The following is a 16588-nucleotide window of genomic DNA, read 5'->3' on the forward strand; positions in this document are numbered from 1 at the left end:
CGAGGATTTAGGTATGGGTATGGATATTTGATATGGGTATATCAACAGGTATGGGTATGATACAGATATGGGTATGCATATGGTACAGATATGGGTATAGGGCATGAGTATCAGTATGGGTATGGTTATTGGCATGGGTATGGTTATTGGTATGGGTATAGGTATGAGTAAGGTATGGATATGGGTATGGGTATTAGGTATGGTATAGATATGGGTATGGTATGGATATGGGTATGGATATGAGTATGGTACGATATAGGAACTAGCAAATGCGAGCGATTGCAAGCATCTGCCAATATAATTTGAATGATGCTGCGATTTCAAAACTGAAGTCGCCATTGCACCGCAATAAAATGCTAAAAGTTGGGACATGTTGACACAAAAAGGATTTGCCACAAAGTAAAAAAACAGCTATACATTATTTACTACGCATCACAGTAACAAGCTTAAAGACGCGACCTGGGACACATCTAGTGTAATACCTATAGACCTACTTACTACAAAGCATTTTAATAATGATTATGATTGTTTTACTTTATATATTATATATATATATATATATATATATATATATATATATATATATATATATATATATATATATGAGTGTGTGTGTGTGTGTGTGTGTGTGTGTGTGTGTGTGTGTGTGTGTGTGTGTGTGTGTGTGTGTGTGTGTTGTAAAGTCTTCAATCTACATTTTCAAACCATTCACAACTAAAACTTATTATTTCATATATTTACATTAGAGCACATTATTTTATGCAAAATTCTACTTCATATAGTCAACATTTTAGGCTTTTCTTCGTTATGAGAGAATGTATAGTTATTTTAATGTGTATAGAATACTGTCTGCTTAATAAGGGAGTAAGTTTTCTAATCAAATTATAGTTGGCTTTCAAATACTTGAGATTATACAGATTAGATACAAAAATTTGTATGTCAACTACAATAAACCTCAGAATAGAAATATTTTGAACATATTTTAAAGTGATGGTTAATTTACCTATGATAAAAGTAAAATAATGATGATTAAACAAGAGGAAAAATAGCCTAGTTGGGTGTAGTGTTTAGTCTCTACAGCGCGTTCAGTATTATGTGCTGGACCAGGACTTTCAACATGGCTGCCTGAAGTCACACGTTCGGCAGGAGATCGCCATCGATAAAGTTACTGAAGCTCTATGCGTAAGCCTTGTGGTGGGGCTACGTCATAGATCAACAGTGTAGGCGTTTGTGGGCGGGGCTGATGTCATAGACAACAAATGTAGGAGTTTGTGGGGGCTGATGTCATAGACAACAATGTAGGAGTTTGTGGACGGCTGATGTCATAGATCAATGATGAAGGCGTTGTGGTGACGCTGAAGGCATACACCAACAATGTAGGCGCGGTCGCTGAGCAATAATTGTGTAAAGCGAAGAAATATTTTGATCAAGTCAATTTTTGTTGGGGAGGCGGCGTAGGTGCCATGTGGGGGTGTTTCATAGCTTTCGAAACCAACCCTCCAGGAATGTACATGAAATAACGGCTTTGCTTTTCTGAAGAGTGTGTCGTTAGGCTACGGTAATTGAAATGACACTCCTTTGAAGGTCAGCACGACTGAGTGGCCAGGCAAGGTGCTTTTCCACAAGAGAAGAAATTTCATGAATGCCCGGCGTACGGCTGTACTTCCTGCAAACGAATAGGGCAAAAAAAAAAAAAAAAAAAAAAAAAAAGTGAAAGATGAATGTAAAAAATGACTTTGACGCTCTCAGCATCGTCTATAAACTGAGTCAATAAAAATTCATAAAGAATGTAATTTACATATGCCTGAACCTTAAGATAAAATTTTCTCTTGATAATCTTTCAACGTCCACAGGAAATACCCACTACCCAACATGTGGCCATTGATGTCAACTAAAACCATTTCCGCAGATTCTGTTGTGGGCAGCCGGGGAAAAATTGAGTCTATTGAGAGAATAGAATACAGAATTTAGGCCAAGGGCCAAGTACTTGGGCCCATGAGGCCATTCATCCCTGAAACGGAAGTTGACAGTAAAAAGGACTGAAAGGTGTAACAGGAGGAAAACCTCGCAGTTGCACTATGAAACAATTGTTAGGAGAGGGTGGAAAGTGAGGTGGAAGTAAGATAATATGAATGAAGGTACGGTGAAAGGAATGAAAGGGGTTGCAGCTAGGGGCCGAAGGGATGCTTCTTAGAACCTCAAGTAATGCCTACAGTGCACCTCATGAGGTGCACTGACGGCACTACCCCCCCTCTGCATAAAATGAGTCTATGAACAAAGCCAGTGTCTCAGAAATACATTGTTTCTTCGCTGTGTATGACGACAGTACGGATATATCGTAACACTTTGTAATGAAGACTTTGAATTCCTTGAAACCACAGCATATGGCTCACTGCAGGTTTTAGCGGGGAGCCATACTTGTCCAATGGCTTTGTGTTAGTATGTCTGAATGTTTTTTTTGTCTGAGTCTGTATTCATATAAATATTATGAACATTCACAGCCTAAAAAAAGTTATGATAATCTACTATTGGTAACCAGTTTTATATGTGATTTTGCTAGCATTTCAAATTTCATTTGAAAGGCAAAGTGTAAGCGCCATATAAAATCACAATCAACAGAGAAGAAGGTTGACGGCAATTATTGGCAGCAATCGGTTCCCGTCACTCCCTTCTACTTTCCATGAAAGAAAATACTTTTCAATTGTAATTATCACCGCCTTCTCCATTCAAAACTATATTGTTATGTTTTAAGTACTTTAGCAAATGTTTGAGTTATCTCCCCGGAACCGAGATGTAACCGAGTGCTAGGACCTTTCCCAGAAAAAAGCGAGACGCCATATCTTAAAAACTAACTATAGAATTTTCTTGAAAATAATCTCATCATGTTTCCCACGTCCAAGTTACCGACGGTTGTGGTTGGAAGGGGGAAATGAAATTTCAGAGTGGCAACCATGAAACGCTGTTAGACTGGGGTCAGTCTACCGTCAAGATCGACGGTGTGAGGTTGTGACTCGTCCAGACGATGCAGCCAACGCTTTTTCCTGGAAGGTGGTGCGGATTTTGACTGGAAGACATTTCTCTGAAGGTAATTAAGCCGCTGGTTGCAGAATTTTTGGAGTTTCAGAAAAAACATTGTTTTCACCGCGAATATTTTTAATGTACAAAGCTGACGAGGCGGTAGCCACGCCCGGCCCAAAGGTTCTATTGTCACGGGAGACATGGCCTGTGCGTCACCCTTCCAGGGCCCTGCATAAAAACTTGGCCCCTCCCCCACTCTTCCTATACCCCTGGGAGCCTTACACCATGACCTCCACCCCAGGCATCACACAGGCTTAAATTAAATATTAGGAGTAAGTGAAAATTGCCAAAAATATAGTTGATCATCAGTTATTAAAAATACAAAAAAAGAACAATAATAATAATAATAGTATTGTTAGGGAAGCATGGGCCCCTTGAGCGTCCTTCACCCTTTGATTTTGTTTATTCTCTAAAAAAAGAAAAAGTTAAAATAAACAAGCTGCTGTCACGGCCCCCGCCCCAAGACTGCCGGGGCCCAGGAAAGTAGTACCCTCCTCCCCCCCAATGCTTGGGCCCTGATGGGAGAAGGATTTCAAAGGCGATCCTTCGGTTAACATTTGTAATTGCAAAAAAAGAAACTTGATAGCAAAATCATTTAGATATTAAGCCTCAGTCGCTCCTCTTGATTTTCTTCACTGAAGGCCTCCTGACTTAATCCTTTTTTATAGAGTAGTGCGAAAAGTTTTTCAGCTGCGATGTATTTTACGCATGTTGAAGGACTTAACATAAATATTACAAGTAAGGAACCACATAAAAACTATAACTAGTAAACCTATAAGTAAATTAAAATGCTCTATGTCGTTCTTTAACCTTCACCAATCCATAGCCTGTTTTCTCTGTTTGACTTCTCTAAGTTATAGAAAACCTTCCCCCTCCCCAATTACTCCATAATCTACCCCCGAAAATAATATTCAAAACTACTCCAAAAATCCGGCTTCAGCGCATTTCGCCCGCGTGTTTCCCTTTAGGGTACGGCCACGACGCGAACGGCAAGCGGTGAGGCAGCGTCTAGCAAGTGGCGGCAGCGGTAGCGGTAGCGTCAAAGCGTTGCCCGGCCACACTGGAGCCGTCGAAGGTTGTCATCAGTGCAAAACGTGGTCATCAAGTTTGTCAAGAAAAGTATTTTTATCTGAAAATACTTCCGTGAAATTTGATGAAATGCCAGTAAAAAAAAAAAAATCGGGAATTATTATTTTAACAAGAGAAGAATGGATTGGATTGAATTTTATGATCTATATATACAGTCTCGAATGTGCGATGAGAAATTTTATTAATATTTGCGAATGAGCCAGGGCTCGTTCGATATATTGCACAGCAAACTTGAAGAGAGGCTGAATTAACCCGTAACAAACTTCAGAGAGCCCAGTTCACCTGAAGGAAAACGCCCGGAACCCCGCGTTTTTTTTTAAACATGCGGAATCGTGTGCGACGAACGGCGAGGTTTAGCGAGGCGGGAAATCGCCCCACTCCGCCAGTGTGGCCAACTATATAGGAATTGTTAAGTTTCACAACTGGCGGCATAACTTGCTAAACCTCGCCGCTCGTCGCACACGATTCCGCATGTTTCAAATAAGCGCGGAGTCCCGAGCGTTTTCCGTCAGGAAGTTAATAAGTATATCTTAGTTTAACCAGACCTAGGGCTGGCCCGAAGGATTAGATTTATTTTTACGTGGCTAAGAACCAATTGGTTACCTAGCAACGGGACCTACAGCTTATTGTGGAATCCGAACCACATTATAGCGAGAAATGAATTTCTATCACCAGAAATAAATTCCTCTAATTCTTTATTGGCGGCTCGGAGAGTCGGACGCTGGGCCAACAGTGTGCCAGTCGAAAGCTCTACCACCCTTCCAAAGAAGAACTAGAGCTGGGCTCTCTGAAGTATGTGCGTGCGCATGTGCCATGTGTTAATGTCCACGTGCTCTACATGTACGACAGTAGTATTCACATTGTATAAACGAGTCTATATTACGGGAAAATGGGTAGGGCTATACCGGCTAAAAGGTAGCGCTTTTTGGTTTCTCTAATACCAGGACCCATCATTACTTTTATGTTTATCAGTAGTTCCTCACTGGACGGGTGGGTATCGTTCTCAGCTAGCACTCTGCTGGCCCAGCTTTCGATTCTCCGACCGGCCAGTGCAGAATTAGGGGAATTTATTTCTGGTGATAGAGATTCATTTCTCGCTATAGTGTGGTTCGGATTCCACAATAAGCTGTAGGTCCCGTTGCTAGGTAACCAGTTGGTTCTTAGCCACGTGAAATAAATCTAATCCTTCGGGCCTGCCCTAGGAGAACTGTTAATCAGCTCGGTGGTCTGGTTAAACTAAGGTATACTTATTTGTGTTCATCAGTGTTTTTGAAGGGTCCACGTACTGACTTAATGTTTAAATGAACAGTGAAACTTGTCATATATAACTAAATATATTTCATTGATAACATGTGCACAATCATATTATATTTACAAATTACAAGTAAATTATAAGTAAGCAATTATAAGTACTCGTTATATAATATGTAGGTAAATATGTACTTATATGTAATAAGTGTGACCCATTTTTAATTGTCTAATGTCCATCTTCAACAAGTAGTAGAGAATTTCATAATTAATACAGGAGAAGACATTTCTGACCCTATCAGTGACAGCATTTTATTCCTTCATAAATATATATATATATATATATATATATATATATATATATATATATATATATATATATATATATATATATATATATATATATATATATAAAATACTTGATGACCAACCTGACGCTGCCCGGGAAAACTCTGAATGACAGTTTATATGTAGAGGAGGGAATATGGATAGGGGAGGGGAATGCAAGAGGGAAGGGGGAGGTGGAAGGGGAAAGGATGAGAGAAGGAAGACTGGCAGTTCTACTTTTTTCATGCAGTCATTCACCCTTCGAACAGTTGGTGTGAACTGACAGGCATTACTGTGGTAACTGTCCCTTTTATCCATATATAACTGTTTTATGCAGGTATTGCTGTTCCATCTGTCCATTTTAGCCAGGTATTATTGTGGTGATTGTCCCTTTTAACCAGGTATTACCGTGGTGACTGTCCCTTTTATCCAGGTATTACTGTGGTTATTATCCCTTTTATCCAGGCACTACTTTAGTGACTGTCCCTTTTATCCAGGTACTAGCTGCCTGGGAAAACTCTGAATGACAACCAATAAACTCTCTCTCTCTCTCTCTCTCTCTCTCTCTCTCTCTCTCTCTCTCTCCTCCCTAACACCCCCTCTACTCTCTCTCTCTCTCTCTCTCTCTCTCTCTCTCTCTCTCTCTCTCTCTCTTTCCTATTAATAATGTTGCTTCAGTTACGTTACCCAACATTTTTGACACTATATTACACCCCTTCCCAACCCCCATTTCCTATCGGGTTTGAACTTATGCTTAAGGGCATTAGGAGTGTCACTATTCATCTCAGCAACGTCGAAACCTATGGATTAGATACTAATTTTTTACTTTTTATTTTTTACCCCTTCTCACCGCCACTTGCTATCAGGGCTGAACTTGGATTTAAAAGGCATCAGGAGTGTTACTGTTCATCTCAGCAACCTCGAAAACTATGGATTAGACACTAATATCTGCTGTTTTCGGTTATTTTTACATGTCGCCCCCTTCCCACCCCACACCCTTTGGTCCTAGCGACATCTCACCCCTCACAGTATTCTCTTCCAGATAGTGAGTCATATGTATACCAAGTTTGGTTGAAATTCCTCAATGCATTTCAGAGTTATGCTGGAACATACAAACACACTTGCATACATACATACATACATCCATTTTTATATGTATAGACACGCTGACCAACCCAGCGCTGCCCGGGAATACTCTGAATGACAACTGATAAACTCTCTCTCTCTCTCTCTCTCTCTCTCTCTCTCTCTCTCTCTCTCTCTCTCTCTCTCTCTCCCTTTCCTGTTAAAATAGTTGCTTCAGTTACTTTGCCCAGCATTTTTGACATTTTATATTTCACCCCTTCTCACCCCTCCTTCCTATCAGGACTGAAGTTGGACTTAAAGGGCATCGAGAGTATCACCATTCATCTCAGCGACCTCGAAAACTATGAATTAAACACTTACCAATAATTTTGCCCCGAAAATTATATGGTTTAGGTATGAGGATGATATTTTCTGTATCTGGCCAGTTCACGAAAACCTCCAGGAATTTCTGGTTAAGCTAAATAATTTAGTCCCTTCTATAAAATTTACCTTAGAGGAGGAAAGTAGTTGTAATTTGAATTTTCTTGATGTAACTATCCATAGACATGATAGAAATTTCACCTTTTCGGGCATTCGAAAACCAACTAAATTGCCTCTTTTGTTCATTATTATTCCAATCATCATCAAAATGTTAAATTCTCTGTGTTTTCTGGAATGTTCTTAAGGGCTTTACGCGTTTGTAGCCCGCAGTTCATTGATGCTGATATCAAAACTATTTATGATATTGCTTTGAAACTTAAATATCCAATGACCTTTGTAGATGTAGCATGTGAAAGAGCCAGGAAAACGGTTGATTTAACTAATAACAAACTGGAATTCAGCAAGCATAATATTCTCAAATTACCGTATGATTTTAATGTTAAGAGTTTAGTAATAAAAAATTCTCCCAAAGATGTTTCTGGCTGCATCTATGAAATTTATTGTAAAAAAATATGATAAAATATATTATGGACAAACTGAAAAATCACTTTCACAACGAATCAAAAAACACCAATATTCTGTGAGAACGGGCCAAATATCGAATGCATTATTCATACATATGAGAGATCTTTAGTCCCGTGCAACGACACAGTTAAAAGGAATAGCATTGAATCTTGTTTTATCAAGTCAAATAGTGAAAGTGTTCTAAATTTAAGTCTTGGTTCGTTTAAACTTGATGCCTTCATAATTAAAAAAGTTGTTGATAAATATAAGCAAAATTAGTATTCGGTTTTATACATGTTTCTGCATTTTGAATGGGTAAGATTCCGTAATTCTTATGGTTAAGTATATGGTTTTAGATCCCGGATTTTCCTGGATTACCCTTTTGTTTATTACCCCTTGGCAATCAACCATCTGGTATTCACTTTTATACATGTTTTTGGATTTTGTACAGCTAAACTTTCGTATCTCTTGTAGTTCATTCTATGGTTTTAGTTTGTGACCACTTTATTCCGGATTATCCAGGGTTATCTTTCTGTTTATTACCCTTTGACAATTGACCATCTGGTATTCTTGTTCTTTTTGTTTACTTTGTAACCTTCTTTTCATCTGTGTCTCATTTGTGCCCAGACGATGCATTAATAAACGTGAAAGCGTTCGGTACTGAACTTCTGCCCGTCATTTTCCTGTGTGATTCGCTTATACACTGAAGTCACGTGCATCTACTGTGATTTTTTAAGCATATATATATATATATATATATATATATATATATATATATATATATATATATATATATATATATATATATTTATATATATAAATATATGTGTATATGAATTTTTTTATCACATCAATATGATTTATATTCAATCATTAAGCCACAAATTTCGTTTAATGTCCAATTCACGCTACTCGAGAATATCACCGAAGGAAAATTATATGATAAGTGGATTGGTACCGAAGTGTCTCGAACACCTCGACTCAGCAATTCTCCGGGAATATTCAGCCGAGCCCGGATTGCGCCATCAGCGCTGCCAACGCCTATTTAAAATATCAGCGCTGCTAACGCCGGCCGTAAAGCAAACACCCGCAACGACCCCAAGTGTTGTCTCTGTTAATTGCTTTATCATTTTTAGAATATTAGGGATTGAAATATCTATCATTACTGAGAGAAGTAATGTTCTATCCACTTCTTGTAAATTTGTTACATTTGATATGCAGAAAATACATTTTCTTATCCTTTGAACATAAAAAAAAAACTGCGAAAACTAAAAAAATGTGAAGCGTTTTGTGTAAACTTACAATGCGTCTAACTCTTCCACTGCTCACCGAGAGTAAATAACCAGAAAGGGTTAATGTGCTGTCCCATTTTGTCCATGTTATTACTTCCGTCAACAGTACGAATGAGTGTGTGCGTTTGCTTTTAATGACTAAAAACATCCCATGAGCAGTTGTGATGAATATTTCAAAGGATTCACATTTTTTTTTTTGCTTGTTCTCAATTATTGTTCTGAGGACTTCAGGCATTCTAAATTTCCCTCCTATTGCCCGAGAAAAGGAGTTTAGTAGTTCCCGACAGTTCAAATGGTTAGTTACCTTGACATATGTTATTTCGACCTACTTTGCTTTATAAATGAAAATGGATTTCCTGAAACAAGATGAAAGTTAGATATGATGGAAGACTAGTGTCTGCTTTAAAAAGTTTTTATAAGCTAGCAAAAGTCACTTTAAATGCCAAAAGTTTCGTTTTCTCTTGTTAAATAGATAGTCCTTCATTAATGCAACATTCATAACAACACTTTGCAAGTTTCCTCCCTTTCAGGATTAGATTTCAATCATTGATACCTTACAAATAGAAAATGTTAAAACTTGGGAATTCTGCAAGTTCCTCAAAACAAACTTGAACACTATCCTAAGTTTTGTCGTGCATGAACCATGAAATATGTAAGTGCAATAAGGAATTTTCTGATGTTCAGTGTCAGATGTATGATAATGTACATTTAGCAGTAGTGCAAGTAAAGAGCCTCAAGTAGAGTGACGATGTCTCAAGTAGAGTGACGATTTTTCGCTAATTTCAGATTTAAGCGAAAAGAAACTGGGAAAATAAAATGGATGCCTTCCTCAAACTTCTGTTGACGACCTGCCTTTGTCTACTCAGCACGGTCACAGATTCGAATCGTAAGTAAAAGAAGTGTCTTCTGAATTGTTTCACCTGGTAGGCTGCGGATTAGCATTTTAATGAAGCAATTAACACACCTGGTGTTTCTCTCTTTCTCTCACTTTCAACTCCAGCAGCGACGACCCACAAAAGTTGACCAACAACTAGGCACCCAATTCATTGCTTAGGTCAACAGTGGCATATATATTGAATTTTGACCAACAGGACCACACCATCCTCCCTCTTCCGGCTTAAAGGTCAAACACTGGTCCCTCGATTTGTGACATAGAGGAAGAGAGATGCTTTTCCTTTTCCCTAAGTAATGTTATCTTCTTACTAGTCTTGCTATAATTTAAATGTAATGGAACTTATATATTTCAGTCGTTTAGTGAAAATTTCATGTCAACCTTTCTCTGCTTATATACTGTCAGTTGATTGCAAAATAAAGTTTTTTTTCAGAAATATTGATCGGACTTATAAGAACTATTAGGCCTCAGTTTCCTTTAGATAATGTCACACCGTACAAATGGCCCTGTGGCGTAGAAAGTCAAACATTATACAGTATATTGCAAGGCTGCCATTATTGTTTTTTGTCCTTACAGAATTAGTGAAGTCACAAGCTGAATCGTGCCGTCCCAGGTATATGTACATACCTTGGAAGAAAGTCCGAAGTTACTTGAACAATTATGCGATAGCTGCAATACCTGGAACAATGGAAGGACGAGCCTTGAAAGTCAGGCGCTGCAGATGCTTTCTGAGCCCCTGCTCCTCGAGGGAGAAAGCTTATTGCGGCGTCGAGACCGAGAAAGTGAAGAGACGAAAGTTAGCCGTGGTGAACGAGAGGCAAGAGGAATGGCACCTCTTTCTGAATTTCGTCGAGGACGAGAGCTGTCGATGTATGAGAGAAAAGGAGTACAATATATATGTCTATGGCGACGTAGCAGCTCCTCCGTTCATCTTCAATCACACGTGGATCAAGAGACGGAAATAATCAAGTGATGTGGGACGTGAATAGGACAGGAAATTGGACAGGCCAGGGAGGGAGTAAAGGGCCCCACAGACAACACGATCGCCGGATCAGGCCGTCTGAACCGGAAGGAAATCTCACTGTCTATGGTGTTCTCCATCGGCCTCTCCGACCAGCTCGCAGCCTGCCGTTGCCAGGTTCATGGTTTCCGTTTTAGTTCAGGTGGCCCGAAGCGTCCACGTCTATGGCGTGATCTCAGGATTTACTTCAGTTTCAACTAGACGCTGAAAGGGAAGCGTGACAGCTACATCGGCAGATGAGGAGTTCTTGAGGGAGTTTATTGAACTTCATGGGCAACACCCTTGTCTGTGAAGATTTAATTAGGTGCAAAGACTATTCCGATACAAGATGTTGAAATGAGGCTCATAATAAATTCGTTGAAAAATTACAGGAGATGGTTGCAATATATATATATATATATATATATATATATATATATATATATATATATATATATATATATATATATATATATATATATATATGAATGTCTTTTACTGTAGTACCACAGTGTGATATGAAGAAAAAAGGCCCATAAAACACTATTTGAACGTTGCAACCATATATTTCGAGTACTTCCTTCTGTGCCCCTGTTCACTGGTAAAATATGGACGGATGAATATATACAAAGAATATGTAGGTGTGGCATTAAGTCTCCGATGGTATGCAGGTCACCTGCATACTAACGGAGACTTACTGCCACACCTACATATGCTTTGTATACTGTACATACTCTTGTAACACTTCATCTGTCCATATTTTACCAGTGAACAGGGCACAGAAGGAAGTGCTCGAAATATGTGGTTGCAACATTCAAATAGTGTTTTATGGGCCTCTTTATCTTCAAATATATATATATATGAAATTTTTATCACACCGTGATTTATATACAATCATGAAGCTACAAATGTCGCTTAATATCGAAATTCACGCTACCTCGGTATATCTCCGTTGGAGAATTGTCGCCGAAGGGGAATTTATATAAGTGATAAATGAATTGGAATCGTGGGGACACGAACCCGCGACGAAAGCCTATTCAGCGACTCCAGTTGACGTAAACCATTGAGCCATCAAGAGAGGTATAAGTCTCTTGCCGAGATGTCGTACTGTTTTTACCCGTCGTGAGCGGGGAAAGTGTACTAGCCTCGACAATGACCCACCTCCGCCATGACAGTTCATTGGTACGTTTGGAACACGCAGCTCTTGTTATGAAATTTTTATCACACCGTGATTTATATACAATCATGAAGCTACAAATGTCGCTTAATATCGAAATTCACGCTACCTCGGTATATCTCCGTTGGAGAATTGTCAAGGGGAATTTATATAAGTGATAAATGAATTGGAATCGTGGGGACACGAACCCGCGACGAAAGCCTATTCAGCGACTCCAGTTGACGTAAACCATTGAGCCATCAAGAGAGGTATAAGTCTCTTGCCGAGATGTCGCACTGTTTTTACCCGTCGTGAGCGGGAAAGTGTACTAGCCTCGACAATGACCCACCTCCGCCATGACAGTTCATTGGTACGTTTGGAACACGCAGCTCTTGTTATGAAATTTTTATCACACCGTGATTTATATACAATCATGAAGCTACAAATGTCGCTTAATATCGAAATTCACGCTACCTCGGTATATCTCCGTTGGAGAATTGTCGCCGAAGGGGAATTTATATAAGTGATAAATGAATTGGAATCGTGGGGACACGAACCCGCGACGAAAGCCTATTCAGCGACTCCAGTTGACGTAAACCATTGAGCCATCAAGAGAGTATAAGTCTCTTGCCGAGATGTCGTACTGTTTTTACCCGTCGTGAGCGGGAAAGTGTACTAGCCTCGACAATGACCCACCTCCGCCATGACAGTTCATTGGTACGTTTGGAACACGCAGCTCTTGTTATGAAATTTTTATCACACCGTGATTTATATACAATCATGAAGCTACAAATGTCGCTTAATATCGAAATTCACGCTACTCGGTATATCTCCGTTGGAGAATTGTCGCCGAAGGGGAATTTATATAAGTGATAAATGAATTGGAATCGTGGGGACACGAACCCGCGACGAAAGCCTATTCAGCGACTCCAGTTGACGTAAACCATTGAGCCATCAAGAGAGGTATAAGTCTCTTGCCGAGATGTCGTACTGTTTTTACCCGTCGTGAGCGGGAAAGTGTACTAGCCTCGACAATGACCCACCTCCGCCATGACAGTTCATTGGTACGTTTGGAACACGCAGCTCTTGTTATGAAATTTTTATCACACCGTGATTTATATACAATCATGAAGCTACAAATGTCGCTTAATATCGAAATTCACGCTACCTCGGTATATCTCCGTTGGAGAATTGTCGCCGAAGGGGAATTTATATAAGTGATAAATGAATTGGAATCGTGGGGACACGAACCCGCGACGAAAGCCTATTCAGCGACTCCAGTTGACGTAAACCATTGAGCCATCAAGAGAGGTATAAGTCTCTTGCCGAGATGTCGTACTGTTTTTACCCGTCGTGAGCGGGGAAAGTGTACTAGCCTCGACAATGACCCACCTCCGCCATGACAGTTCATTGGTACGTTTGGAACACGCAGCTCTTGTTATGAAATTTTTATCACACCGTGATTTATATACAATCATGAAGCTACAAATGTCGCAATATCGAAATTCACGCTACCTCGGTATATCTCCGTTGAGAATTGTCGCCGAAGGGAATTTATATAAGTGATAAATGAATTGGAATCGTGGGGACACGAACCCGCGACGAAAGCCTATTCAGCGACTCCAGTTGACGTAAACCATTGAGCCATCAAGAGAGGTATAAGTCTTTTGCCGAGATGTTGTAGCTTCATGATTGTATATAAATCACGGTGTGATAAAAATTTCATAACAAGAGCTGCGTGTTCCAAACGTACCAATGAACTGTCATGGCGGAGGTGGGTCATTGTCGAGGCTAGTACACTTTCCCCGCTCACGACGGGTAAAAACAGTACGACATCTCGGCAAAAGACTTATACCTCTTTGATGGCTCAATGGTTTACGCCAACTGGAGTCGCTGAATAGGCTTTCGTCGCGGTTCGTGTCCCCACGATTCCAATTCATTTATCACTTATATAAATTCCCCTTCGGCGACAATTCTCCAACGGAGATATACCGAGGTAGCGTGAATTTCGATATTAAGCGACATTTGTAGCTTCATGATTATATATATATATATATATATATATATATATATATATATATATATATATATATACATACATGTATGTATGTATGTATGTATGTATGTCTGTCTGTATGTATGTATGTATGTGTGTATTAATACTAACGTTTAAATTACATTGTCATTTTCCTACACGAAATAGTTTATGTTAATGTTTTCAATAATATTTTGATTTTCCTTGCATAAATTAAAAGTTTTGTATATAAAGAAACGTAGATTTAAAGGCCTAGTCTTCTTTAGCGGACCGTAGACTACTGCTTAACAGACTATATACCACTAGATCTATACAGAAATGGTGTGTATGCATCAAACGTAGTTTTTACCTCCATAAAGTCTCGTTGAAAAACTTGAATAATTGCTTTACGTGACTCTGAGATTATGTGCCCAAAGGAACGATCTGTGGCGAGGAAGTGAAGTGCAGCCAACAACCTCGTGCAGTGATATGTTGGTTGTCTCACACAACTGAATGTGGGTGTGTTTCTCTCTCTCTCTCTCTCTCTCTCTCTATAAGAGGGCGGGGCGGGGGGCGCCGCATATAATAATTCCATTTAAGTCTGCTCGTCGATTCTCGGGTAACTGAACCAGTCACCAGGTTCAAGTTTCAGTTCATTAAGTAGGCTATCGTGAGATAATTGATTTCTCTTCATCAGCCACGTCTATGGCCAACGTGGATACCGGAGTTAGAACGGAACCTGCTCCGCCGGTCGCATCGTCTACGGGGCCCTTTAGACATAAGGAAGCGCTGAGGTCTTGCTTGATTGGTGATGGGTAACGAGGGAGCCTAAAAGCTGAGCGGGACAGTGAGCGAGTGATTGAAGGATTTACTTCAAAACCCAATCCAGACTTCCCGGCCCTTAAAGTCTTCCTTTCCACAAAGTTCATTGGTGCCATTTATAACTTTTTAAAGCATCTTGCGGACAGACATACTGACAGACAGACAGGCGACTGAAAGGAAGCGGTGGTTATTGGAGTCTCAAGTGTTTTCATATTCTGCGCTGTTGGTTCCGCTAATGTTATTGTCTCTATAAGTGATTACGTCTTCGTTATTGCAAAATACCCATTGTTTGCGAGAAGAGTGACACATTTATTCTTATCCTCTAAATATTCGTCATTGCGCAGCATTTCATGTTTATATTTACTGAGAAGTAAAACTTCACAATCACTTATTATTATTATTATTATTATTATTATTATTATTATTATTATTATTATTATTATTATTATTATTATACTTCCTCATATTTTATAACTTTTTATCAGATCCCCGTGAAATTAACCAGATTCTTTGATCTAAATGGCATTGACCCTGAGAACATAAAAAATGCCAAAACACAAAAAATGTCAAAATCATAAAATAAATTTTTTTATGATTTTGGCATTTTTTATGTTCTCAGTGTCAATGTCATTTAGATCAAAGAATCTGGTTAACTTCACGGGGATCTGATAAAAAAAGTTATAAAATGAGGAATAATAATAATAATAATAATAATAATAATAATAATAATAATAATAAGTGATAATGAAGTTTAATAATGAGACAAAATAAAAAGAATAACGAGTGGGGACACACAAAGGCAGATGACATCACATACACTATCGTAAGACCAATGAGAGGTTGGTACATACAGCCAGTGACGTCATTCAGTACACGACAAGAAAACGCAATTGGAATAAGTCAGCTGCCAAAGGTCTTGACGAATGCTGGTCATAAACTCTTCTGCAGGGACAGTCATTTCACAAGGGGAATCTTGACACAAAGCTTCGCTGCTTCAGGGAGATATTCGCAACTTTCTCTCTCTTTTCACTTTGTTACGGTTTCGCAAGAAATCGAAATTTCAATTTTTCCTTCTGTTTCAGTTACTCCTTGTAAGGGAGTAGTGCCGTCAGTGCGCCTCACAGGGTGTGCTGTAGGCATTACTGAAGGTTCTTTGCAGCGTCCCTTCAGCCCCTAGCTGCAACCCATTTCATTCCTTTAACTGTACCTCCGTTCCTATTCTCTTTCTTCTTCCATCTTACCTTCCACCCTCTCCTAGCTCTTCGTTGGGAAAGTCGGTAGAGCTGTGGACTGGCACTCGCCAGGCCCGAGTTCGAGTCTCCGGCCGGCTCATGAAGAGTTAGAGGAATTTATTTCTGGTGGCAGAAATTCATTTCTCGCTATAATGTGGTTCGGATTCCACAATAAGCTGTAGGTCCCGTTGCTAAGTAACCAATTGGTTCTTAGCCACGTAAAATAAGTCAAATCCTTCGGGCCTGCCCTAAGAGAGCTGTTAATCAGCTCAGTGGTCTGGTAAAACTAAGGTACACTTAACTTTTTTTTCCACCCTCTCCTAATGATTGTTTCAAGTGCAATTCCAAGGTTTTCTTCTTGTTACACCTTCAAAAACTCCTTTACTCTCAATTTCCGTTTCAGCGCTGAATGACCTGATAGGTCCCAG

At 39.4% G+C, this 16588-nt stretch overlaps 1 protein-coding gene across 3 annotated transcripts in view; it reads left to right on the top strand.

Annotated features, from left to right (window-relative positions):
• The window catches only part of LOC136844995 (uncharacterized), a 121255-nt gene extending 109923 nt beyond the window's left edge, over positions 1 to 11332 (top strand). For 2 of the 3 annotated variants that reach the window (XM_067114528.1, XM_067114518.1), the window contains 2 exons: positions 9831 to 9930; positions 10513 to 11332. In XM_067114528.1, coding sequence (XP_066970629.1) covers positions 9861 to 9930; positions 10513 to 10901 — 459 coding nt within the window. In that variant the 5' untranslated portion in view covers positions 9831 to 9860 and the 3' untranslated portion in view covers positions 10902 to 11332. Of the gene's footprint in view, positions 1 to 2984; positions 3086 to 9830; positions 9931 to 10512 lie in introns of those variants that run through there. The other variant, XM_067114539.1, reaches the window with a different exon arrangement.
• Positions 11333 to 16588: the final 5256 nt, after the last annotated feature.

This window comes from Macrobrachium rosenbergii, chromosome 2, assembly GCF_040412425.1.
Source record: "Macrobrachium rosenbergii isolate ZJJX-2024 chromosome 2, ASM4041242v1, whole genome shotgun sequence".
Classification (NCBI taxonomy): Eukaryota; Metazoa; Arthropoda; class Malacostraca; order Decapoda; family Palaemonidae; genus Macrobrachium; species Macrobrachium rosenbergii.